Source organism: Mus caroli, unplaced genomic scaffold, assembly GCF_978045245.1.
Source record: "Mus caroli unplaced genomic scaffold, Mus_caroli_1 scaffold_4, whole genome shotgun sequence".
NCBI classification, from domain to species: domain Eukaryota; kingdom Metazoa; phylum Chordata; class Mammalia; order Rodentia; family Muridae; genus Mus; species Mus caroli.
This window is the reverse complement of record NW_028227259.1, coordinates 24775215-24801755: the sequence shown is the minus strand read 5'-3', so window position 1 is coordinate 24801755 and position 26541 is coordinate 24775215. Positions and strand designations below refer to the sequence as shown.

Sequence of the window (26541 nt, the reverse complement as noted above, 5' to 3'; positions counted from 1 at the left end):
TGTGCTCACACATATACATACCACTCATATACACATCTATACACACCACACTGAGCACACACATATATGCATATATAAACTGCACACACACACATTTACACACCATGCACACACATACCATGAACACATGTACACACAGATATATACACCACACACACATAAATACAGACCATACGTATGTGTAAACACACACACTAACTAATTTTTTTTTTAATGATTTACAGTTCCCTGGATGTAGTCTCTCTGGTTCGCAGAATCATTGACTATTCTCAGATTCAGGATGGCTGTGAATAACTGACAGGAAGAATCAAATGTGGAAAGATAGGAGGCCTCAAAGCTCAAGTTTCCAAAATAAACTTGTGTCTGAGAGAAAAACATGCCTCACATCTTGGAGGACTATAACAACAATTTTTAAAGTAACAAGGATTCCGGGAGAAGGGAGAGCTTTGGATCTACTAACCTACACTTGAGTGAGGAGTCACTCAGCAGACATCAGAGCACTGAATGCTTCCTAAGAAAGCAGCCTGGACACCCCAAGGATGTCCACACCACCGTCCAAAACACAACAGGCAGGCTGTCCACCCAGGCTTGATGGCACGTTTAAGACAAACACACACACACACACACACACACACACACACACACACACACACACAGTATCAATCATCAGTTGTCTGCAAACCTATAGAGTCTGAGGTTCTCTGAATGGATGGGGAGGCAAAAGTGACCACAAGGAACAGTTATAAAGATTCTAGCAGCCTTTATTACAACAGTGCAATAGTATTTCATCCCGCACTCAACAACATTAAACCATTGTCTTCTATAAAGCAGCTCCAGGAAGTTAGATACATCTGTACCAACTCTCACTCAACAGCGGTTGGTGCTCAGATGTCACACCACCCCAACAACATGTAATCACTTCCCAGCAGACGTGGCATAAAGCCTGTACACACATCAGAACATGCCTCACAATCAAGTACTTTATTACAGAACTCTGACATCCATGAACTCTGTGACTACTCATGCGTAGCATTAGCTGGTTATACCAAATACCATAAAATACAAAATGATAGGAAATATAAACATCAATTTGTATTTCAAGTTTATAACATTTTATTTACAAAAATAGGCTGGGAAGGACAGGGTTCCCCCACCTTACAGTCTTTCCTGGAGAATCCACTGCATCCTCTAGTAGTTTCTACAGTTGCATGGACTCCTTCAGACTACACTTGACCAGAAGCTCGGGTGGAAAGGAGAGAGAGTGGGAGGGGCAGGAGGGGAGGGGCTGGGAGGAGGACCACGAACAGTCATACCGGATAAATGGCTTTACTGGGAAGACCGTGCCCGGCCCCACTGGTGATGAAAGCACGCTGCTCACACACCCATTCCACACTGCTATGTACAGGAGCCGTGGCTGCTCTGGGTTCTGAAGGACACTTATTCCCCAACAGGACACTGTCAGACAATTGCTCCAACGCAGACACTAGGACATGACTCCAAAGACCGGGTTGTGGCGGCAGATGCTTGGGCCATATTCCTCATAGTCCTTCTTGGTGTGACAGACCTGAAAGAACTCCGGCTGCAGGAGGAGCAGCCAGCAGGAGGAAGAAGATGAGCAGGTGGAAAGAGGAAAACATTGAGCAAATGGGAGGGACTTATCCATGGGTCCCAGACAATCACGGTACCACATCTGACCTGATAACAAACCAGGCAGAAGTTGACTTCACTTTTTAAAATTCACTCAGCAATTTCCAACTTTACAAAGCAACAACAAATCTACTTAGTTTTCCTTACTGGGATCAAATATGTGTCAACTTGAACTAAAAATGGCTGCTAACAAACTCTGGGGGTAGGGGGAATATTAATAATTAAAATAACCACTTGGAAGGGACAATGAGCGGGGTGGATTTTTTTATTTATTTTTTTTTGGGGGGGGGTTTTGGTAGTGGTGGTGGTAGTAGTGGGGTGTTTTGTTTGTTTGTTTGTTTCTTTCTTTTGTTCTGTTTTTGGTTGCTGTTCTTTTCAAGGCAGGGTTTCTCTATGTAGCCCTGACTTTCCTGGAACTCACTGTGTAGACCAGGCTGGCCTCTGCCTCCTAAATGCTGGGATTAAAGGCATGTGCCACCACCGTGTTTGTTAATAAAGCATACAATTTAAGTGACTAAAATATTCTTATATCAAGTAGAATTTGTTTTGCCTATTTAAAGCCATGCAAACAGAACACATGTTATTTCACATTTGTAGACAGTACTTATCCAAACTCAATAGGAAAGCACAAATGACAAGAGATCAGGGACTTACAGTTGAGGCTAGCATCGAGCCTCCAAACCACAAGGCATAGCGCTGCATGTGGTGAGTGATCACCTGCACCTCCACAGGCTTAGGCTGAAAAAGAAAGCAACTGCATTTAGTCTGCATTTAGTCTGCATTTAGTCTGTGCACTGCATCCTCCAAGCAGTGTGTCCATGATAGACAGTGACTCCTCAGGTGATGGCCTCAGTCATGCTATAGGCCCAGCCCACAGATTCAGGAGACCCCTTCTTCCAATACTAAAACACACAATTAATCAAACCAATAGCTTCCCTCAAACAAATCACAGGGTGTAGCAAGGCCAGTTACAAAGTGAACCCCCAAACACTATAACAAAACAAACACTATAACAGCGGGCACCTTCACTGCAGTAGGTTCTCTTCCCCACCAAAGCCCACCTCAGGGAGAAGTCCAGACAGCACCCCGCAGCTCAGAGCTGTGGTCTTGGATGAGCATGGCCTGGCTCCCCACGCACAGCAGTTTTTTCCATTTAATGAAAACATCTCCTCACCATAAGCCCATCTTGTCTCTGCATCACCCTGGTCACACACACTGATGCCTGACCCGCGTGGGATAAGGACGACCTCCCATGAATTCCAGCATCAACCCTCGGCTACCCCCCAGTGAAGCTTGGCTCTACCCCCACAGCAGCTGGCACACGGCCTCCTACCTTTATCCTGCCTCCACTGAGCTCTTGGCTCAGCTTTAACCTGGCGTCCACCACTCTTTTCAAATCTCTCTGCAGACGACGTCCAAAATCTCTGAACATTGTGGAGCCTCCAGAAAGAACGACGTTCTGAAAGACCAAAGTGGACAGTGCGCAGCCTTGGGTGAGACTGAGTGCCTGTGATGGTTCAGTCTCTGCCTACAGCAGGATGACTTGTGTAAGTAACACACTGTGCAGCATGAGCGCCCCCTGTCGGAGTTGAAGGCAGACTGCTGCTGGGCTGCCTGCAGCAACTCTCCCACACCCTCTCCTCTTCCCTGCACTGAGTCCCCTGGAATCCTTCAGCTGACACCACCAGCCAGAAAGCACAGGTTTGCTGTGTTTGCAAAGACTGGTTACAAACTGCAGAGATATGGGGAGGCTGGGACTTGCAGCTCGAGAAGCAAGTTGCCTATCTTAGGCTAGCTTTAGCCCCTGAATAGCCATGCCCTGTCCACCTCTGTGTCAGAACAAACATCCTTTGACTAATGTATAAAAGCCTTAGTAAGCTATCAGCCTAGAAGATCCCGAGTTTCCGCCAAACCAAAAGTTAAGACAGTCTAAGAATAGCATTCGGGGCCTACAGAAAGGCTCCCCCATCTTGCTCTAGTTGCCTCTCTTACATGCCCACCAATGCATTTGAACTTGTTTTGACCTATAACTTTCTTCATCCTGTAAAACTCTGAAATTGCTTCCACATTGCACTATGGAATCTGGGGTGACCCCAATCTGCATTTCTGGCTGTGGTCCCCTAAAGTGGGCTCTAGGATGGGCTCCTGCTTTCTTTAAGGGTGGCACTCCTGCTTTGTGGGCTGACTCTCCTCAGAGCTCTACCATGCTGTCTGTCTCTGTCACTAGGGTCTGAACTCCTCAGAGTCTCCAACATGTCTGATTCTACATGGCATTAATAACTGCCCCCCTTAAATCCCTCACCTGAGACCTTTCGCTAGCCAATAGGCATACATTATATATATATATATATATATATATATATATATATATATATTTTTTTTTTTTTGTGACAGCACAATACCAATCATTTCCCTGGTACTTCCTACACTGTAAGCAACTGAAAACACATAGCAATTCATGCCCACGCTCCCCATGCCCCAGGCAGAACCCTGACAAGAGCCAAGAAGCCAGAAAAGCCACTTTAACTGACCCGCAGGCTCTATATAATAGCCAACAGGGTCTTCCCTCCTACTGGAACCCTTCAGAGCTGCAATGCTGAAAGGAAGCATATTCAAATCCCCTGGGGAACATTTTCAAATGGCTCCTCCCTCTGCCCACAGCCCCATGATCGCTCCAGCCTCTATCATGCGACCACACCAGACGTCTGGTGGGTGAGGCAGGATGAGAATCATGAAACTGACTGACTGTTACAATGAAAGGCAGCTCTATTCTCTCAGGCTACAGAATATTATTTAGGACAATGAAAGTGAAATTGCCCTCTTAACTTTCTGACAGAAAATATCATTTGAGAAAACTATAAAGAAAATAAAAACCATCCTTCAAGGATCCATGAGTTCCCACACTGCCTTTCTGGATGCCAGGCACCCCATCAGCCAGCCAATCCCTCACAAGTTTATGGGAAAGCGAAATCACACAGATCCAGGCCAGAGAGCCCAGGTTAGGCTGGGTCTGTTCCACTCATTACTGCTCGCTGCCAGTGAGAGATGGCCAAGCTGAGAACCACAGCTGCTGAGGTGAGATATGTAGAGCAGGCAGTAGAAACAGAGGCAGAAGAGCAGAGTCCTGTAAAGCCATCTCAGATCTAGTCTTCTGCCTTGATACATAGTCCAGCTCTAACATGAGTTTATGTAGAAATTTCACCTCTAATAGCCTACCCATAGCCTTAGGAAAGCCTACAAGAAACCCACACTCTTGTTCACTCTATACCTCAGGATGGCCGCCCCATGACTTTCCAGGGAGTCTCCTATCTGCCTCCTACCTCATCTGAGGAGACTAAGATCACAGACAGACTGCCACCCTAACCTGGGTTATGGATGCAGATTGCCACCCTAACCTGGGTTACTTACACATATACAGCAAGTCCTTTTACCCACTGAGGCATCTCCCCAACCCAGTCTTTCACTTTTTTAAATGTATAAAGCAAGCACGGTTCATTTTCTTGGAAAACATGAAATGAATGTTGTTAGTAGGTCCCAAATATTGTTTCTAAAATGTCTTTCTCTAGAATGACAGGAAGTTCATATCTTAAAATGTGATTTTTACATTTTTAAAACTTTTTCAAAGTCATAGGCCCCTTTAAGAATCTTTAGATTTAGAGGTATGAGCCCTTTCTTGTGCCAGAGAATGTTCCCAGTGTGGCCCATGGTCTGCCCAATGCAACTTTAGGAGTTTAGTGCCTTTTCCCAGTGATAGTGCTTGCTAAGGGAAGAGGCTGTATCCCTGACCAACACAGTGCTCCCCTGGTTATCTCAGTGCTCCCCTGGCTGTCACAGTGCTCCCCTGGCTGTCACAGTGCTCCCCTGGCTGACACAGTACTATCTGGTTGTCACAGTGCTCCCCTGGCTGACACAGTACTCTCTGGCTGTCACATTGCTCCCCTGGCTGTCACAATGCTCCCGTGGCTCTCACAGTGCTCCCCTGGCTGTCACAGTGCTCCCCTGGCTGTCACAGTGCACAGGCATAGAAGTCTCTAAAGGCATTTAGTTGTACAAAGTGCATCGTGTGTAAATGTGTGGGTCAATATTACAGCAAGAGTGAAGCTTAGGAAAATGAATTCCCTGAAAGCAGCAAGAAGTATGGTGATAATGGTGATGGGTCACCTGAGAAGTACCACATTTTGAGAACCCACTGGTTGTCCTTACTCCCCCTGAGTCTTCCTAGTGAGTCACCCTGTGAGCAGTCATCTGGATCAGGAAGGCCCACAGGCTTGTTTGTGAACTGGTTTGTTGAGGCAGAAAACTGATCAAACACAGAATGGTACTTACAATGCAATTCAGTTCACATAGAAGATCTTGTGCAATAGCTGAATTTAATAGTGATTCTACCTTCTTCATAAAGGATCACTATTGGGGCTGGGGACACGCATATGGTCTGGTAACCATCTCAATAGTTCATCTTCACCAAGCTAGTGAAAGACACTAAGTCAGTCAAAAGACACTGAGTCGGTCACGGTCCCTTCCTGTGACACAGGTTGTAAGGAGCCGCCCTCACATTCGCCATTACAAGATGGCGCTGATGGCACTGGCACCCATGTAATCAAACCATCTGTGCATGCGCCGGGGTAGTTTCCCACCCCATGCCTTCCCCGTGACGACAACTCCGGCCGATGGGCTGCAGCCAATCAGGGAGCGACACGTCCGAGGCGGAGGACAGTCCTCCATAAAAGGGACGGGTTTCCGCCATTCTATCAATCTCTCTATCTCTCTCTCTCTCTCTGGCTCTCTTCTCCACTGGCTCCTGAAGGGGTAAGCAATAAAGCTTGTGCCGCAGAAGATTCCGGTTGCCCTGAGCGTGTTCTTACCAGGGGGAACAAAAGCGCGGGCAATAACAGGTGGCTCTTCCAAGGACACTAGGTCAGTCACCATTCTTCTTATCCTCAACTTTGTCTAACCACCTGAGAGCATCATGCTTCCTCCTAAACATTTTAGGTGTGTGCACACTAAAACTGTCCCACATTGCAGTTGCCATCTTCAAAGCTGCATTCATAAGTACTGCTTCTTCAATATCTTGTTTCTTTGCCTTTTAATAACTTTTACATCCTTTTTCCCCTCCAGTCCAAGACCCAGCTCAATTTTACAATTACTTGTCATGTCTTTGCAATGGATTTCTTAATTAAAAAATAATAATAATCCACTAGGGAATGAAGTAAATGATCACCAGAATACCCTAGTACTCTGCAGTGCTGTAAGATCTCAGTGCTGTAGACCTGCATAACTCAGAGCTTGGGAGAACAGGAAAACATATGCTTACTTAGAAACTAAACTACCTAGCCCTGCACATATTTCCTAAGTGCCAAATGCTGCTGTGTGCCTTTACAGGCACTCTGCAGTGACATCAGCTGACTTAACCTCTGACATCACAGCAGCCCTATGTGAGTCTCCTCCAAGCAAGAAAGGCCAAGAAACTAGGGACCCAGGCCTCATGCTGCCCACAGGTGACTTGGCTGCTACACAGCTGTCTGCTCTGGAGCAGCTGCTCCTGACCATGAAGACAGGGAGATGTGGCTTCCCTAGAAGCTCTCACCAGGAGCAGAGCTCCCTGTGTCGCTCTGCAGGGAGCCCAACAGAAAGCAAGCATCTCTCACTAACAATCACCTCACTCCATCAGCTCCTGCTGGATACCCAGGAACTCTACAAACCACTTAACACTGCCATTGAAAATCTAAATGTAGTCACAGGCCTGGAGAGGTCAGAAAGCATCTTAGTCAGGTAGGGATCAGACCTTCTCCAGTCAGCAGGTTCTCAAAGTAGAACCACCCAACTCCAAAATATCTGAAGGAGAGGCGGCCCCTAGAGCCAGCCTCAGGCTAGCATATGCCCTAAAACATAACAAAGTAAAGAAAAAACGGGATGTAAGTTCAGAAAAACACCAAGTACTCAAACACAGGGAAGGGTCAGCACTGTACCAACTTCATGAAGGATGATGTTTCTGGAGAGTTTGCTCTATTAAGGGCGTTTTTACAACACTGCTGAGTGAACACACAGGACACAGATATAACCATGACGGGACACATCCATCCTCCTTCTTCTAACTCAGAGCCGCAAGAAAAGCTGAGCAATAACTGATAATCGATAACTGATGATCAATAACTGATGATCAATAACTGACAATCAGGGATACAAGCGACATCTGCTTTCTTACACACATTTCTGGCACACCTGAAGTTTACCAAATTGAATGTGCAGTTTAATTAGAGATAAGGCCTTTGCCCACCTACAGAGTCTAAACTTCTTATGAAGACGTCCATTTTTACATCCTAATGCTTTGGCCACCCCCTCCCTCTGCTTCCCCGCTCCCCAAGTGGCTCGGGATGCATCTGCTGTGTCCCTTTGCACAGTGTGAGGGTGTCAAGTGTTCATGAAACCCACTGTCTTGTCTAGATATTTTTTTCAAGAGCCCTTCTAAAATTACCTCCCTACCAAAAGTCTCCATTTTAAGTCACCTTTGCAAAGTGTGCCCTCTTTCTGCTGGTAGAAAATGCCATGACACAACATTAGATACACACAACCTGTCAGCCTTCTGAAGTATAAGTCAGAAAGATTTAAAATAAAAAGCTTTACCACCAGCAAGTTCATTGTCAATATATAATATGGACTGGGGGTATGGCTCGGGGGTAAGCGGCTGGCCAAGTGCAAGCACTAAGTCTCATTTCCAATACCTGTTCAAAAAAGTATCACAACATCAAAAGCAACCATACTTCCTGCTCCTGGAACTTCAGTGCAGCTCAGCTCACACTTGACTTTGAATTCAGTTTGACAGACACATGGCGCCACCTGTGCGCCATCATGTGTAACTGCAGGTGCAGTGTTAACCACTCAGGCAAGACCTGGTCTTGCAGGACTGTAATCCAAGCTACTCTGGAATCTGAGGGAAAAGGATTGAAAGCTCAAGACCTGCCTGAGCCAAAGAGCAAGTCTGAGGCCACCTTTAGCAGCTTCGCTTGTCTCAAAAACAATGTGAAGGGACTGGAACGCAGCTCAGCGGCACTACCAAACTTGCCTAGCCTATACAAGGCCCTAGGTCCAATCTCCCCACAACACAGGAGAAAAGGAGGACGCTTGCAAACCAGCACAGGCCAGGAAAAAAGAAGCACGCTTCAAGACAGGCCGCCTCTCCTCTCTTGCAGTTTAGATGTCACAGCAGCTACAGGCTCAGCTGACAACTAAAAGTGCACATTTGAGAAAACCCCTAACTGTGAGACACCCAACCATGCCCCTTTTGAAATCCAAGCAAATGTTCAGGCTGGCTTTAGGGGCTGCAGGAATCTGCAGGAATCACTTACATGACTTCTTTTTCCTTCATTTGCATTCCTTTGGCCTCTGGTCCTGTGGGGACAGTGACCAGGCAGGCCAGGGACAGTTGTCTTCCAGTGCTCTGAGACTTGACTTTGAGGGTGATTGTGTGTGTTGAACTGTCACACTATCACACCTTGTGACTGAAGCACACAGGAACCCAGGTGTAGCTAACAGAGGTGACACACTGCTGCAGGTGATGACACAGTCATTTTTCTCCACTGGAGTCACTGCGTATCCTTCCAAAGTCCTCAGTGGCCCTCGGGACAAACTCAATCTCTACCTCTGTGCAAGGCCATGTCTTCCCTGAGAATCCCAGCCAGCACACAGTGGCACACCCGTCTCCTTCAGGTCCCACGTGATCTGGCTTTGGGCAAGCCTCAGGCTTCTCAATCACTACTGTGTATATAAATATCAGGCCCAGGGATGCTGAGTCCCTTCCCACCCACAGCACACTCTGCTCCTGGCTCTGCAAACACTCTTCTACTTAAAGATTTATTTTACTTTTTTAGTTATGTGTATGCATGTGCACATTTCTGTATGTGCATGTTACACATATGTACTGGTGCCTGCAGAGGCCAAAAGAGGGCATTGGAACCCTGGATCTGGGGTACACACTGTTATGAGTACCCAGTGTGGGTGCTGGATCCTGTGTAATACATGTTCTTAACTAGCAAGCCAGCTCTCGTTTTTGTTTTTGTTTTTGTTTTCCAAGGCAATTTCTCTTTGTAGCCCTGGCTGTCTCAGAACCCACTCTGTAGACCAGACTGGCATGGAACTCAGAGATCTGCTGGCCTCTCCTTACTGAGAGCCAGGATTAAAGGTGTGTGTCACCACCTTGCAAAGATTACATTTTAGTTCCCATCTTTGTGTTCCCTGTTCTGAGCAGATCACACCAGCCTGGGGGACACCAGTCTGAGCTGTCCCACAGTGTAGCCCTTAGTCCAATATTTCTATTTATATCTGTATCAATTTAAATTAAACAAAATTTTATATGCCTTCTTGTTGCAACCACATTTGAAGGATGCAGCAGCCACATGTGGCCACTGGCACTGCCCTGGATGCCAGAACTGCAGCCACATCCACTGTGGTACAACCCCATGGGGAGCATTAGCTCCAGGAAGCCCCTGAGGCACCAAACTGGGCTCAAACCGGGTGCCCATCCATCATTATGCTCACCTCACTAGATGCCACTGAATCCCTGCTTCCTGAGCGCCTGTGCTGAGCCTAGCGAGCAGCCAGCAGACACCCCGGCGGGGCATCGTGAGAGAACTTATCACTTATCATCCTACCCCTGCATTAAAATACCTGAATTCGAGAGTAGGGCCACAGGCCTCATCCGGCCGGATCAGCACCGGGGTAGCTAGAGCGCAGGGTCGGCTGACACCTGCCAGCTACCCACGACCCCCGCCACAGGATTTTGAGACTGCTGGTGAGTGGAACACAGCTTCTGCTCCAGTCCAATCATGCGGGACCTGAGACTGCTTTGGTTGGGGAGGGAGAAACTCGGCCTACATAGGGCCACAAGCCTCTTCCAGTCAGAAAAGCACCGGGGTAGCTAGGGCGCAGGGTCGGCTGACACTCGCCAGCTACCCACAACACCTGCCACAGGATCTTAAGACTTCTGGAGAGTGGAACACAGCTTCTGCTCCAATCCAATTGCTGGCGGGACCTGAGACTGCATTAGTTAGGGAAGCAGAAAACCGGCCTGAGTAGGACCACAGGCCTCTTCCGGCTGGACCAGCACTGGGGTACCGTCAGCTACCCACGACCCCCGCCGCAGGATTTAGAGACTGCTGGTGAGTGGAACACAGATTCTGCTCCAATCTTTAAACAGTGACAACGACAACAACTAACCCCAGAGATTACCAGATGGCGAAAGGTAAACGTAATAATCTTACTAACAGAAACCAAGACCACTCACCATCATCAGAACCCAGCACTCCCACTTCGCCCAGTCCAGGGCACCCCAACACACCGGAAAAGCAAGACACGGATGTAAAAGCATATCTCCTGATGATGGTAGAGGACTTCAAGAAGGACTTTAATAACACACTTAAAGAAATACAGGAGAACAATGCTAAACAGGCAGAAGACATTAAAGAGGAAGCACAAAAATCCCTTAAAGAATTGCAGGAGAACACAGCTAAAGAGTTTCAAATCCTTAAAGAAAAACAGGATAACCTAATCAAACACGTAGAAGTCCTTAATGAAAAACAGGAAAACACATCCAAACAGATGATGGAAATGAACAAAACCATACTAGACCTAAAAAGGGAAGTAGACACAATAAAGAAAACCCAAAATGAGGCAACACTGGAGATAGAAACCCTAGGAAAGAAATCTGGAACCATAGATACCAGCATCAGCAACAGAATACAAGAGATGGAAGAGAGAATCTCAGGTGCAGAAGATTCCATAGAGAACATCGGCACAACAATCAAGGAAAATGTAAAATGCAAAAAGATCCTAACTCAAAACATCCAAGAAATACAGGACACAATGAGAAGACCAAACCTACGGATAATAGGAGTGGATGAGAATGAAGATTTTCAACTCAAAGGGCCAGCAAACATCTTCAACAAAATTATAGAAGAAAACTTCCCAAATCTAAAGAAAGAGATGCCCATGAACATACAAGAAGCCTAGAGAACTCCAAATAGACTGGACCAGAAAAGAAATACCTCCCGACACATAATAATCAGAACAACAAATGCTCTAAATAAAGATAGAATACTAAAAGCAGTAAGAGAAAAAGGCCAAGTAACATATAAAGGCAAGCCTATCAGAATTACACCAGATTTTTCACCAGAGACTATGAAAGCCAGAAGATCCTGGACGGATGTTATACAGACACTAAAAGAACACAAATTCCAGCCCAGGCTACTATACCCAGCCAAACTCTCAATTAACATAGATGGAGAAACCAAAGTATTCCACGACAAAACCAAATTCAAACATTATCTCTCCACGAATCCAGCCCTTCAAAGGATAATAACAGAAAAAAACCAATACAAGGACAGGAACCACGCCCTAGAAACAACAAGAAGGTAATCCCTCAACAAACCTAAAAGAAGACAGCCACAAGAACAGAATGCCAACTTTAACAACAAAAATAACAGGAAACAACAATTACTTTTCCTTAATATCTCTTAATATCAATGGACTCAACTCCCCGATAAAAAGACATAGACTAACAAACTGGCTACACAAACAAGACCCAACATTTTGCTGCTTACAGGAAACTCATCTCAGAGAAAGAGATAGACACTACCTCAGAATGAAAGGCTGGAAAACAATTTTCCAAGCAAATGGTAGGAAGAAACAAGCTGGAGTAGCCATTCTAATATCTGATAAGATTGACTTCCAACCCAAAGTCATTAAAAAAGACAGGGAGGGACACTTCATACTCATCAAAGGTAAAATCCTCCAAGAGGAACTATCAATCCTGAATATCTATGCTCCAAATACAAAGGCAGCCACATTCATTAAAGAAACTTTAGTAAATCTCAAAGCACACATTGCACCTCATACAATAATAGTGGGAGACTTCAACACACCACTTTCACCAATGTACAGATCATGGAAACAGAAACTAAACAGGGACACAGAGAAACTAAGAGAAATTATGAATCAAATGGATCTGGCAGATATCTACAGAACATTCTATCCTAAAACAAAAGGATATACCTTCTTCTCAGCACCTCATGGTACCTTCTCCAAAATTGACCACATAATTGGTCATAAAACAGCCCTCAACAGATACAAAAATATTGAAATTGTCCCATGCATCCTATCAGATCACCATGGACTAAGGCTGATCTTCAATAACAAAATAAATAATCGAAAACCAACCTTCACGTGGAAACTGAACAACACTCTTCTCAATGATACCTTGGTCAAGGAAGGAATAAAGAAAGAAATTAAGGACTTTTTAGAGTTCAAAGAAAATGAAGCCACAACATACCCAAACTTATGGGATGCAATGAAAGCATTTCTAAGAGGAAAACTCATAGCTCTGAGTGCCTCCAAAAGGAAACTAGAGAGAGCACACATTAGCAGCTTGACAACATACCTAAAAGCACTAGAACAAAAGGAAGCAAATTCACCCAAGAGGAGTAGGCGGCAGGAAATAATCAAACTCAGGGGCGAAATCAACCAAGTGGAAACAAGAAGAACTATTCAAAGAATCAACCAATCAAGGAGCTGGTTCTTTGAGAAAATCAACAAGATAGATAAACCCTTAGCCAGACTCACTAGAGGGCACAGGGAAAGCATCCTAATTAACAAAATCAGAAATGAAAAAGGAGACATAACAACAGATCCTGAAGACATCCAAAACACCATCAGATCCTTCTACCAAAGGCTATACTCAACAAAACTGGAGAACCTGGATGAAATGGAGAAGTTCCTAGACAGATACCAGGTACCAAAGTTGAATCAAGATCAGGTTAATGATCTAAACAGCCCTATATCCCCCAAAGAAATAGAAGCAGTCATTAATAGTCTCCCAACTAAAAAAAGCCCAGGACCAGATGGGTTTAGTGCAGAGTTCTATCAGACCTTCAAAGAAGATCTAATCCCAGTTCTTCACAAACTATTCCACAAAATAGAAACAGAAGGTACTCTACCCAACTCATTCTATGAAGCCACAATTACTCTGATACCTAAACCACAAAAAGACCCAACAAAGATAGAAAACTTCAGACCAATATCCCTTATGAATATTGATGCAAAAATCCTCAATAAAGTTCTTGCTAACCGAATCCAAGAACACATCAAAACAATCATCCATCCTGACCAAGTAGGTTTCATCCCAGGGATGCAGGGATGGTTCAATATACGGAAATCCATCAACGTAATCCAGTATATAAACAAACTCAAAGACAAAAACCACATGGTCATCTCGTTAGATGCGGAAAAAACATTTGACAAGATCCAACACCCATTCATGATAAAAGTCTTGGAAAGATCAGGAATTCAAGGCCCATACCTAAACATGATAAAAGCAATCTACAGCAAACCAGTAGCCAACATCAAAGTAAATGGTGAGAAGCTTGAAGCAATCCCTCTAAAATCAGGGACTAGACAAGGCTGTCCACTTTCTCCATACCTATTCAACATTGTACTTGAAGTCCTAGCCAGAGCAATTCGACAACAAAAGGAGATCAAAGGGATACAAATTGGAAAAGATGAAGTCAAAATATCACTTTTTGCAGATGATATGATAGTATATATAAGTGACCCTAGAAATTCCACCAGAGAACTCCGAAGCCTGATAAACAGCTTCGGTGAAGTAGCTGGATATAAAATTAACTCAAACAAATCAATGGCCTTTCTCTACACAAAGAATAAACAGGCTGAGAAAGAAATTAGGGAAACAACACCCTTCTCAATAGTCACAAATAATATAAAATATCTTGGCGTGACTCTAACTAAGGAAGTGAAAGATCTGTATAATAAAAACTTCAAGTCTCTGAAGAAAGAAATTATAGAAGATCTCAGAAGATGGAAAGATCTCCCATGCTCATGGATTGGCAGGATCAACATTGTAAAAATGGCTATCTTGCCAAAATCAATCTACAGATTCAATGCAATCCCCATCAAAATTCCAAATCAATTCTTCAACGAATTAGAAAGTGCAATCTGCAAATTCATCTGGAATAACAAAAAAACTAGGATAGCAAAAACTCTTCTCAAGGATAAAAGCACCTCTGGTGGAATCACCATGCCGGACCTAAAGCTTTACTACAGAGCAATTGTGATAAAAACTGCATGGTACTGGTATAGTGACAGACAAATAGACCAATGGAATAGAATTGAAAACCCAGAAATGAACCCACACACCTATGGTCACTTGATCTTCGACAAGGGAGCTAAAAACATCCAGTGGAAGAAAGACAGCATTTTCAACAAATGGTGCTGGCACAACTGGTTGTTAACATGTAGAAGAATGCGAATCGATCCATTCCTATCTCCTTGTACTAAGGTCAAGTCTAAGTGGAGCAAGGAACTTCACATAAAACCAGAGACACTGAAACTTATAGAGGAGAAAGTGGGGAAAAGCCTTGAAGATATGGGCAAAGGGGAAAAATTCCTGAATAGAACAGTAATGGCTTGTGCTGTAAGATCGAGAATTGACAAGTGGGACCTCATGAAACTACAAAGCTTCTGCAAGGCTAAAGAAACCATCAATAAGACAAAAAAACAACCAACAGATTGGGAAAGGATCTTCACCTATCCTAAATCAGATAAGGGACTAATATCCAATATATATAAAGAACTCAAGAAGGTGGACTCCAGAAAGTCAAATAACCCCATTAAAAAATGGGGCTCAGAACTGAACAAAGAATTCTCACCTGAGGAATACCGAATGGCAGAGAAGCACCTGAAAAAATGTTCAACATCCTTAATCATCAGGGAAATGCAAATCAAAACAACCCTGAGATTCCACCTCACACTAGTCAGAATGGCTAAGATCAAAAATTCAGGTGACAGCAGATGCTGGCGAGGATGTGGAGAAAGAGGAACACTCCTCCATTGTTGGTGGGATTGCAAGCTTGTACAACCACTCTGGAAATCAGTCTGGCGGTTCCTCAGAAAACTGGACATAGTACTACTGGAGGATCCAGCAATACCTCTCCTGGGCATATATCCAGAAGATGTCCCAACCGGTAAAAAGGACACATGCTCCACTATGTTCATAGCAGCCCTATTTATAATAGCCAGAAGCTGGAAAGAACCCAGATGTCCCTCAACAGAGGAATGGATACAGAAATTATGGTACATTTACACAATGGAGTACTACTCAGCTATTAAAAAGAATGAATTTATGAAATTCCTAGCCAAATGGATGGACCTGGAGGGCATCGTCTTGAGTGAAGTAACACAATCACAAAAGAACTCACACAATATGTATTCACTGATAAGTGGATATTAGCCCAAAACTTAGGATACCCAAGATATAAGATACAATTCGCTAAACGCATGAAACTCAAGAAGAATGAAGACCAAATTGTGGACACTGTGTACCTTCTTAGAATTGGGAACAAAACACCCAGGGAAGGAGTTACAGAGACAAAGTTCGTAGCTGTGATGAAAGGATGGACCATTTAGAGACTGCCGTATCCAGGGATCCATCCCATAATCAGCTTCTAAACGCTGACACCATTGCATACCCTAGCAAGATTTTGCTGAAAGGACCCAAATATAACTGTCTCTTGTGAGACGATGCCGGGGCCTAGCAAACACAGGAGTGGATGTTCACAGTCAGCTATTGGATGTATCACAGGGCTCCCAATGGAGAAGCTAGAGAAATTACCCAAGGAGCTAAAGGGATCTGCAACCCTATTGTTGGAACAACATGATGTACTAACCAGAACCCCGGAGCTCTTGTCTCTAGCTGCATATGTATCGAAAGATGACCTAGTCGGCCATCAATGGAAAGAGAGGCCCATTGGACTTGCAAACTTTATATGCCCCAATATAGGGGAATGCCAGGGCCAAAAGAATGGGAATGGGTGGGTAGGGAAGTGGGGGGCGCTATGGGGGACGTTTGGGATAGCATTGGAAATGTAATTGAGGAAAATATGTAATAAAAATATTAAAAATTAAAAAAAAACCTGAATTCAGCCATGACTAGTTGTTCACACCAGGCTTCCTTTCCCACTAAGATGGAAAGAAATCTTAGTGTTTTGGAGTAAATTAGCAGGAAGCACATTTCAATGTTGTGGGTAGGTTTAAACGTTCTGTAACTGTTAAACCCATGACCCTGTCCAAATCTAAACCACTGCCTTCCGTCTGCTTGCATCTTGAACTTGCATTTGGTTTCACTGGAAAGGGACATTTGTAAAGGATGCTGGGTTGAGATGTAGCTCACTAGCAGAGTGCTTGCCTACAATGACCTGCATTCTATCCCTAGTACTGAAGGGAGAGAAAGGAGAGACAAAGATAAAACACCACTAGTAGATATGTTTTCTAATTTTCTGTTTCATCTATTGAAGATATCAGACCTACTCAACATCAATAGATAATATACACAGCTTGTTCACCCTGCATCCTGCTGTTCTGACTTACAAGCACTAAGATAATTACTATACTAGACCCAATTCAAGCCACTAGTTATAGAAAAAGCCAACTTCGAGCACATCAAGATGCAATCACATCTTCTTGACAATAGAACAAGTAGGATATTTTCCCACCTTCCAACCTAGTGCCAAAGCAGGATGACAGATGTCTCATACTGCCACCTCCTTCCGGCCCTGCTGCACCCAGGCTTCAGGAAGGGTGAATTCCTTATGCACCCCTAGATCCCTGCCTCTGTGCTCAGGAATCTATACCAGGCAGGCCTCTCCCACACCTGCTGAGAGGCCAGCTCTGACTGGCTTGGAAGGTGCCTTCCCAAAGCCTTGATCCCTCTAATTAAAAGCAAGCTGCTCATCCTTCAGTTACCATAACTGCATGGTTCGTTTAATGCTATTTAGCTTGCAGTGGTTCCTATTAATTATTTCAGTATTTTCTGCTTTTTGATCAGTTCCTAAAGACAAGCACACCACCACATACATATTAAATCTCCTTAAATTTAACAATACAGCTAGTATCAGTAAGCACTCAAGACAACACACACACTAGAGAAAAAGACACCCAATTACATGATAAAGCAATTATAACTGGTCCACCTTCATGCAGAACAGACAAAATACTAAACACTGGATAATCCAAGAATGGACTAGCTGCTGACAGTAGCTGTCAACTTAGCCAAACTCTAGAAATGTTTTTAATAAGCATTTAATATACCTCCTCTTTAAACACAGCCCAGCTATGTGAGGATCTGTGGAACAGGACACAAGCTGCTGTCTGATAGTGAGGTCTACTGTACATGGAATTCGCTGTCAGTGGCTCTTAGGCTTCTCAACACATGCACACTCATAGCAAGCTATGAGGTGGCGAGTGAATGAATTAGTCAGCTTAACATGGTTTCTGCAGTGGATGCATACATCAAATCAACCTGTCCACACCACAAACACACACCGTTTTTATGTCAACCATACCCCGATAAAGCTAAGCGAACAGTCCAAATCTTCAGAGCCATCTTTTATTCTTACTGGTTGTTTTTCTTCTTGCCTGAGAACCTGGACAAGATGTTGGCTCGATGGCCAACAAAGTCTTGGGTCACTCCACAGTCTAAAGCGAGCCACCTCTTACCCACTCGGTCATAAGAAACCCCCTGAAAATCACCAAGGCTGAATGAGCAAAATAGAACAGCCTTGGCCCCACAAGTCTGGATTACTCAAGAAAGGAGAAGGCTCCAAACAAGAAGAAAGATAACCTTCTAGGGCTGAACAGGATATCATGGAGCTTGCTGCAAACTCCATCCATGAGTTCTCCACTGTCTGGATAAAGCTGGGAGACTGGAGGGAAAGCACACAGGAGGATGGCATCAGGAACATAACATCCGCACTCCTAGGAGAGGGCGTTTTACAATCCAGGAATCCATCAAGGTCCACCAAATGTGTTATTCCCCCTGTCTAATCTGAGTTTCCCTGGGCCTAGACCATGTTGTCCAATCATTCTGATCCACTGATTGCTGCCCCACTGTGAAAGGGGCCTAGGTCACTGGCAAGAATGAAGAAGAGAGGGCCTCAGAACAAAAATGAAAACAAGAGGCACCCCCTACAGACAGCAGGTGTTGGGCTATGCACAGAAAGACACCCGTGTGTGCTACAGATTATGTCTTCTAACCTAATTTCTTTAGACACTCAAACACCTATATGTCTGTACATTTAGCCACTATGAAACTGAGGCCACAGGATATTTTTCAAGTGGGCATTCATAATTCTCAATATTCCACTTTCTCATCACATCCTGGCTTCAGGAAGCAGTCCCTTTTAGTGGTAGTGGTAGAAGCTGTGATGCCCACCAAACACTGCCAGAGCAAGAAGAGTGACCCGAGGGCTGCCCAAGGAAGGAGTGGCAGCTTCCTGAAAGAGCCCAAGACAATGCCAAACTCACTGAGGCGCCACAATGGCTGCTGCCCTAAGAAAGACAAGAACCCCCGAGGTCCATTTCCTGTCAGAATCTAGTTACAGCAATGAATGTCTCAGGAGACAGAGAAGGGGCAGCCTCTTTTGACTCTCCTCTCTCTCCAGAGTAGAATGCTCAAGCTTCATTAAAAACAACACATAGTGTGGCCAACTCCACTGTCCTCAGCCTTCCCAGCTCAGTGGGACTTGAATTCTATCACTTCCGATGCTACAATAGCAACTAGCAGCCCCATACCGACCTGGCACCCTGCCCCCTGCCACCCTACCCACCCAGCAGCCTACCCAAAGAGAGAACCTGTTAAAAAATGCTCCCCCACCCACCCACCAAATTGGCCTGTGGTTAAGTCTGTGATACATTTCCTTGATATGCGAAGGTCCACGTCTCTGGGGGGTGGAGCCATCCCTAGGCTAGTGAACCTGGATGCTATAAGAAAACAGGCTGTGTAAGCCACGGGGAGCAAGCCAGTAAGGAGCATCCCTCTATGGCCTCTGCACCAACTCCTGGCTGAAGATTCCTGCCTTGAGCACATACCCTGGCATTCCTACATGATGGGTTGTGATTGGGACACAGAAGCCAAACACTGTTCATCCCTCGGGTTGTTTCTGGTCATAGTGTTTATCACAGCAATAGAAACCCTGAGACAACTCCTGTATATCTATTACCTTCTTATACACACAAACGAAGCTCATGTATACTAGTTACTGTCACAAACTGGATGGCCAGGCAAGCTAAAGCCTCTACAGCCCACAGTGGAGGAGTGGTTCTCCTAGGGAGAAGTAGGCAAGGTTTTCTTCTCACTATCTCTTCAGAGATGGGCAGAGTGACTCAGTAGGGAAGGCCTAAACTTATCAAAGATACAGGAAACTGGTTCAAAAGCCAACCTTGCCATTTAGCAGTTAACATGATCCTCCCAAATACATACAAGTTCAAAGACACGGTATACTCTAGACCCCCTACATGCAGAAACCTCACTAACTCAGAGCTGTATAGATGGGCTTTGGGACAGGGACTGGTATTTCAAGGGCTCGTCTCTGTTTGACTGTGATATGCAGACAGAAACAGCATGCCTACAGGGAGTGGCCATAGGCAACTGTTTGATTCAGTTCTCTAACATATACACACTCAATGCATCACAGATATTTGTTAATTGATTAAGGCCTACAATTAGTAATGTGCTTTCAAGAATAATCTGTTCAGCTGGAAGAAGCTCAAGGTTGCTTCTCAACAGCAACAGGACCTGGAAAGCAACGAGACACAAAATTCAATCTGGAAGTATGTGTGTGACTGTATAGTGACTCTCAGTACAAGATTAATGAAAGCCCGGAAATGCTATACAAATAATCCAACAAACAGAGCATTAAGGCAAATGACTACAAGTTTAGAGTCAACCTAGACTGCACAGCAATATCCTGTAAATAAAAAATATATATATAAGAATAAGGAAATGCAAGTAACTATTAAACCCCTTGCACTATACTCATATGAGTTGGATGACAATAGCTGTTTTCCCACCAAAGACTTTTCCATGGGAATTTACCCCATTCTTTAAAAGGTATGTAGTACCTAGTATGGAACACAGCAGTAGTTAATACATTTTCACTAAGCACCTTTCTCTGTTTAAAATGTAGATGCCTGTGTGTGCATAGTGTAATGTGAGGTCATGAAGCTGAATCAAAGGCTCGATGCACACATGCACGTTAGCTGAGGATGAAGGCTTGATGCACACATGCACATGTTATCTGAAGATAATTTCTGCTCTTGCTAACCAGCTGTCAGCCATTATTCATTTCATGTAACAATGACTAGATTTCTCTCGTTTCATTCTTACAATTCCAGACAATCAAAGAATTTTGAAAAACTCCTCCACGTGCATATTTGTACTTACTGCCGGGCTAACCTCAGCACTGACCGTAAATACCCAGCAAAGAATAAGAGCGGTTCCCAGAGAGCCTGAGCAGGGCAAACCTTCCTCTTTCAATTGGTGTGTATGGCTCAGGCTGTGTAACTCAATCCAGTTTGACAGTCAAGACAAAAAGACAGCTCACACCAGGCATGGAGACACAGGGTTTGAAACCCCAGTGCTAGGGAGGGCGAGACAGGAAAGTCATGGTCTGCGCTCAAGCAGAGGAGGGAGGGGAAGGGAGGAAGAAAAGAGTTTGAAAAGTCCCTCTGTTGGTTGTGTCATATTCCCAGCGTCCCACTCATCCCCTCTCTGAGTCAAAGCTCTCAGTTATACACAACTGGAATTCGTTTCCTGCCGGGAGCAGGAAAACAGTGATGAAGACTTGCTACATGGATAGCCAACAACTACAGGCCTTTTATGTGGGAAGGAACTCAAAACACCTTACCCAAGAAGTTTATACCTTATACAGCGGCCGGCGCACATCTATGGGACAGCTCTGTATGACGTCATCAACAACATCCGAGATGGACTCCATAAAGTCTGGGTTGGCAAACTACATTTTATATAAATAGGAAAGAAATATTATACACTTTCTCAAATAACACAAACTATTTTCAAACAAAATGTTAAGACTTCATTTTTACTTTTAATTATGTACTTTGTTATGTGTGTGGGTGTGTCTGGGTGTGGGTTTGAGCATCTGAGTGCAGTGCCCGCAGAGACCAGAAGAAGACAGCATATCCCCTGGAGCTGGAGTTGCAGACAGTTATGAGCCAGTTCACCAGCTGGGCATTCACTGGTTTTACACGCACAGTCACAAAACACTCCGTCTTACTGTTACTTTCATACAGGGATCAATGCACACAGACCTTGAGATTAGTGACTGCTTTATTCCTACAGGTGCCTGGAGATCAGTTTCAAATCCATTTCTCCTATTGCTCTTCAGAGATCTTCCTCATGCCCAGGATAACCCCAACCTTAACTGTTAAAGCGGGTAAGCCTACAGCAAGGCACACCAGGCAACCACTCTGCGGAGGGAACCACCATGTGAAACCAACTTGCTCACTGGGTCCCTTTACTGGGAACTGCTCCTTCTGCACACTGGAGGGCAGCATCGCTCCACATACACTACTCAGTACACTCAGACATCTTACCTCAGGGTGAAAGAATATTTCTGGTCCCAGGAACCTTTCATAACCAACATCTATAATGAACTTCTTCCGGTTGATGGCATTGATCCCTGTGTACTGTTTGATCCACTTCCAAGGATCTACGTCATACTTAGCAAATTCTCTGACGATATCCGGGCAAATGTAACAGTACTTCTCCTGTATGTACACAAAAAGACATGGCCAAAGCATTGATAAGTACCCGCACCTCTGCCCTCTGACAAATACACAGGAACCCACATCTCACAGACACCTCTGAACTCATCTTTGCCTACACTGTAACTCTTGTGTGATTGAACCATCAAGCATGTGTCCTGCTGTCTTTCAGCTTAAGCATGACTACACTTGAGTAGGTAAGTCTGTTTTCTCTGCAATGGTTACACATCACTACCATGTTCTCCCTAATCCTGTTGCCATATTGTCTGAAATAATATCTATCTATAAAACATCAGCTCCTTGTCTCCACCCAGGCTTTGCTTGCCCCCTCAGGCTCCCTGTCAGGTGCCAGCCTCACTACTGTCGACAAGAACAGCAAGCTAAGCTTGGCCCAGAAGCCAACTGCATGAGAGAGAGAGAGAGAGAGAGAGAGAGAGAGAGAGAGAGAGAGAGAGAGAGAGAGAGAGAGAGAGAGAGAGAGAGAGAGAGAATGTGCACACATGCGTAAGGGAATGCTATCTGCCCTCCCTCCTGTTAAATGTCTGCTTGATCCCCTGACCTTGCTGGTTAGGTATTCTAAGTCACTTGATCAACACTGGAGATACACAGTCGATGAAACACTTAGATCCCTCTCAGAGGTCATCTAGCTCAGAGTCAGACACTAGGTGACTGAAATAAGCAAACATCATGACATCAGTTGGCAGCTACTGTAGAATAAGAGCAGAATCAGGCGAGAGCACTGGGGCTGCCAAGAGATGGCTCCCACTGAGGAAAAGGAAACAAAGGCTGAGGGGAAACCTTGGAAATATTTTAGTCTACAAAGAAGTCTGAGGACATCTTTTCAAATCTCTCCCCACCATGGAACGACCAGTTTTTCCCTTTTGTTTGAGGACTTCAAGTCTCCCCAGTCCTGGGAAGCCCAAGCCCACGAGGAAGGGACAGGTGGCATTTTTTTCTGTAGGAGCCAGCCCTCTACCTGTCCCATCCCAAAAGGATTGTTCTCAACTAGCATCAGCCAAAATTCAGAAATCTTGTCCCCTGCCTCTTTGAATTTAACCAACCTCCAGAGATGCTTGGCTGAGAGGAAACAGCAGGAGAGTTACCCCTCTATGCTGCAGCTCAGAACCAGAGCGGTGTGAGGTCACATGTCATACCCCACCTCAGACCCTTCTCCAGATTCAAACAAAACCCTCCCTCCTCTCGATATATGATAACCAGCCTTGAACACTCAGGAATCTCTTGCATTTTGATTTTTTTTTAATGTTTTAGTTTTGCTAGCTGAGAAGAAAAATTTCTTTTAAAAGTCTGTAACTGCCATGCCCACACCAATAGGAAGATGGGTGAGGTCAAGTAGACCCTCTAAATAATGACCTTTTGTTCTTTTGTTACTTAGTTTCACTTTGTTCTTTTGTTACTAAGTTCACATTTTCCTGTCACTGCTGTAACAGGTAACTGAGGTCTGGAGACAGGCAGGTGGATTCTGTTTAAGGACCCTGAGATCTAGACTGGCAGGGTTCTGAGGTGTACTCTCAGGACACAAAGCATGCAGACACCTCAGGATTCCTGACAGCTACTGCTGCGAATCGCCTCCTGATTCTAAATGGAAGCACGGAGGGAGATGGGGAAGCAGCATGCAGCTAATTGAAGGTTTGGTTTAATTAGGCTTCAATTAAACAATGCTCTACTCCACACACCGGTAGCTCAACACCAGCTCAGAAGCCGCTCTCTGTGTAGGAGAGCACACTGAGCCTCACGTCCCCAGCACAGGAAACTCAATGGCAAAACAACCAAGGCCCACACTCTCGGGGGACAGGAAGGGAGCAGGAGGGGCAGTGGCATTGAGGGGAACACCCAAGCACCATCTCCCTCACCCCCAAACCAGCCAGGTTCCCTTCTGTTTTTACCTTGATGGCTTTTGCGGTTTCCAGTGACTGCTCAGGAGGGATTCCCACCTCCCTCTCCCTTAGCAGCTGTTGAATGAAATACGTAATATCTCTACCTGCAATTGGGATGTGTTTGATGCAGCTTCCAATTACATAACCTTCTGCCTGGAGAAGAGAGGAGAGAAGACGAGAGGAGGCAGGACAGCCACGTCACTAACCACAGTCCAGAGCCCGTGCACTCAGCAGGTCCCCACCCTCCCCTTCCCAGATGTCCACCCTTCTGAGCACTGAACTAGCATTTAATGGCTCCCACTTATAAGGTTCAGTATCTCTGGTCTTTTTAAATGACAGCATCTGAAGTTCCATTAATATTTAAAATTCTGAATGACTCCAATAATCTGAATCTCCATAAGCAACCAAAATGTTTCCATTAGGAACATGTAGGCAACGACACAGAATTGGTCGTTTGTAAAAGGTGCTGCTGCCTGAGAGAGGAGCTAACCTGACAGTGAAGCTTTCCTCTACGTAGGCCAAACAGGCTTTGTCTGTGCACTGTTAAACCACCGATGAAGCTGCTCCTAACTCAAAGTTAGCAACTGTGGAAAAGCACAGAGGACGGTGATCCCCAAAGTCTGGATCCCAACCCTGGGTCAGGGATCCTAACCTCCATCCCTAGTGTGGAGCAAATACCCTGAGGGCATTTACAGTGTCTATGAAATAAAACCCAGCCGGTCACACATGGGCTTTAAGGGCAGATATAAGGATTCAAGACATGGCTCTGTTCAGCACATTGAAAGTGATTCAAAGAAGCTAACCAGTCAGTGCTAGCTAAGACCAGTGCATCTTAGGATCTGGATGCTCCCTGATGCCTTTCTGAGCTACTAAAGGCATGTCTGTGAGGGGCCTGTGGGAGTCCACAATAACTCTGCCATCCACTAGCAGGAGTGCCTAGAGTCCACCTGCCCACAGCAGTGATGGGCCCAAAGTCCCCTCACTGACCTTCTGTGGGCACACACTTGCCACTGCAGCCACAAGCCTGGCCACCCATGCAGCTTGTCTGCAGAGACTCAGGTGTGGGGACGCTGGTGATCAGTTTCTCACACTAGCACTTTGTGGTCGCTGTGCCACAGGGCCAGGGGGAAAGAGAGGACATGAAGATGAACCACAGCTCCATACTGGGTACACGCATGTGTGTGTGTGTGTGTGTGTGTACTGTGTGTGTACTCTGTGTGAGTGTGTGTGTGTGTGTGTGTGTGTGTGTACTACATCCATCAGTACAGGCACAGACAGAGCCATGCTAAGCTGTAAGGATCACCTCCCCAAGTCCTCCTGGGCTCCTCCCCCATGCTCCTAACTTCTAGACAAAACATTGGTCCTTTCTGCAAAGTACAACTATTTGTAAAATATTTTTAGAGAAACGGTATGTACAAGCAATTAAACATTAGCTTCTAACACATGGAATCTTCCCAATCACCCCGTGAGACCCACATACACCAATTCCTAAAGCCAGCATTAAGTAGGCTTCTCAGTGTGCTTCGCACCCAACAGCAGGACAGTCACCACCATGTCACTTTAGATCACACACCATGATTTTAGGTGACAATTTTTCATAGGATGTTTGACCATACAGAAAAGGTATCATTAAATGAATGTGCAAAATACAACTTTAGTATTATTTATTCTGTTAGAACACAAACTAGACAGAAGATATTCTCTGTGCTTGTGCATGTGTATTTTAACCAACACTTGAGAGGCTATGCAGTTCATAGTGTGATTGTCTAGATGGATTTATGAGTAATTTTGTTCTCTTAACTTTACCCAGATTATCAGTAACAAATTAATTTTTATAAATGGGAGAAGAATCTACAGTAATAAATTACAAAACCCTTTCTCTCTGGACCTGGGCTCTATGTGAAATGTCTTTTCTTCCTACCATATACTTTCTGAGTGACCCTTGACCCTGGGCAAAGGGAACAAGTGATAGAAGGGCCTCTGCTCACCCTGGCCCACAGTGTGGAGATGATGGAGAAGGGGTGCAGGCAGACCTGGGGCTCCAGCACTGGGAGCGAAGGCCCTCTGCTCTACAAGGCAGCACAGCAGTGAGAAAGCCAGAGGGGCAGCACCTCCTCCAGCAACTCCCACAGAGCCAGCCTCTGAGACGGCTCTGAAGGGTCCACTCCTCCCATGAAGAGGACACGTGGGCAGGGGTACAGGGTGACAGGGACCATAAAGCCTTTCATGACTTTAGCCTTTCAGCAGACACAAAGCAGCAAGAGAGGAAGTTCACCCGTCTTGCTTGGCTTTAGCCAAGTTGGGTTTTGTTTGTTTGTTTGTTTGTTTGTTTGGTGTGTATACACACACGACATGAAGGTATAAGATGTTCAAT

At 44.9% G+C, this 26541-nt stretch overlaps 1 protein-coding gene across 1 annotated transcript in view; it reads right to left on the bottom strand.

Moving 5' to 3' along the window:
• Positions 1 to 1043: 1043 nt before the first annotated feature.
• The window catches only part of LOC147005020 (actin-related protein 3B-like), a 59767-nt gene continuing 34269 nt past the window's right edge, over positions 1044 to 26541 (bottom strand). Inside the window, exons 6-11 of the mRNA XM_085836532.1 lie at positions 24177 to 24320; positions 22102 to 22275; positions 21408 to 21500; positions 2981 to 3106; positions 2302 to 2385; positions 1044 to 1579 (exon numbers count right to left, since the gene is read on the bottom strand). Coding sequence (XP_085692658.1) covers positions 1484 to 1579; positions 2302 to 2385; positions 2981 to 3106; positions 21408 to 21500; positions 22102 to 22275; positions 24177 to 24320 — 717 coding nt within the window. The 3' untranslated portion in view covers positions 1044 to 1483. The remainder of the gene's footprint in view (positions 1580 to 2301; positions 2386 to 2980; positions 3107 to 21407; positions 21501 to 22101; positions 22276 to 24176; positions 24321 to 26541) is intronic.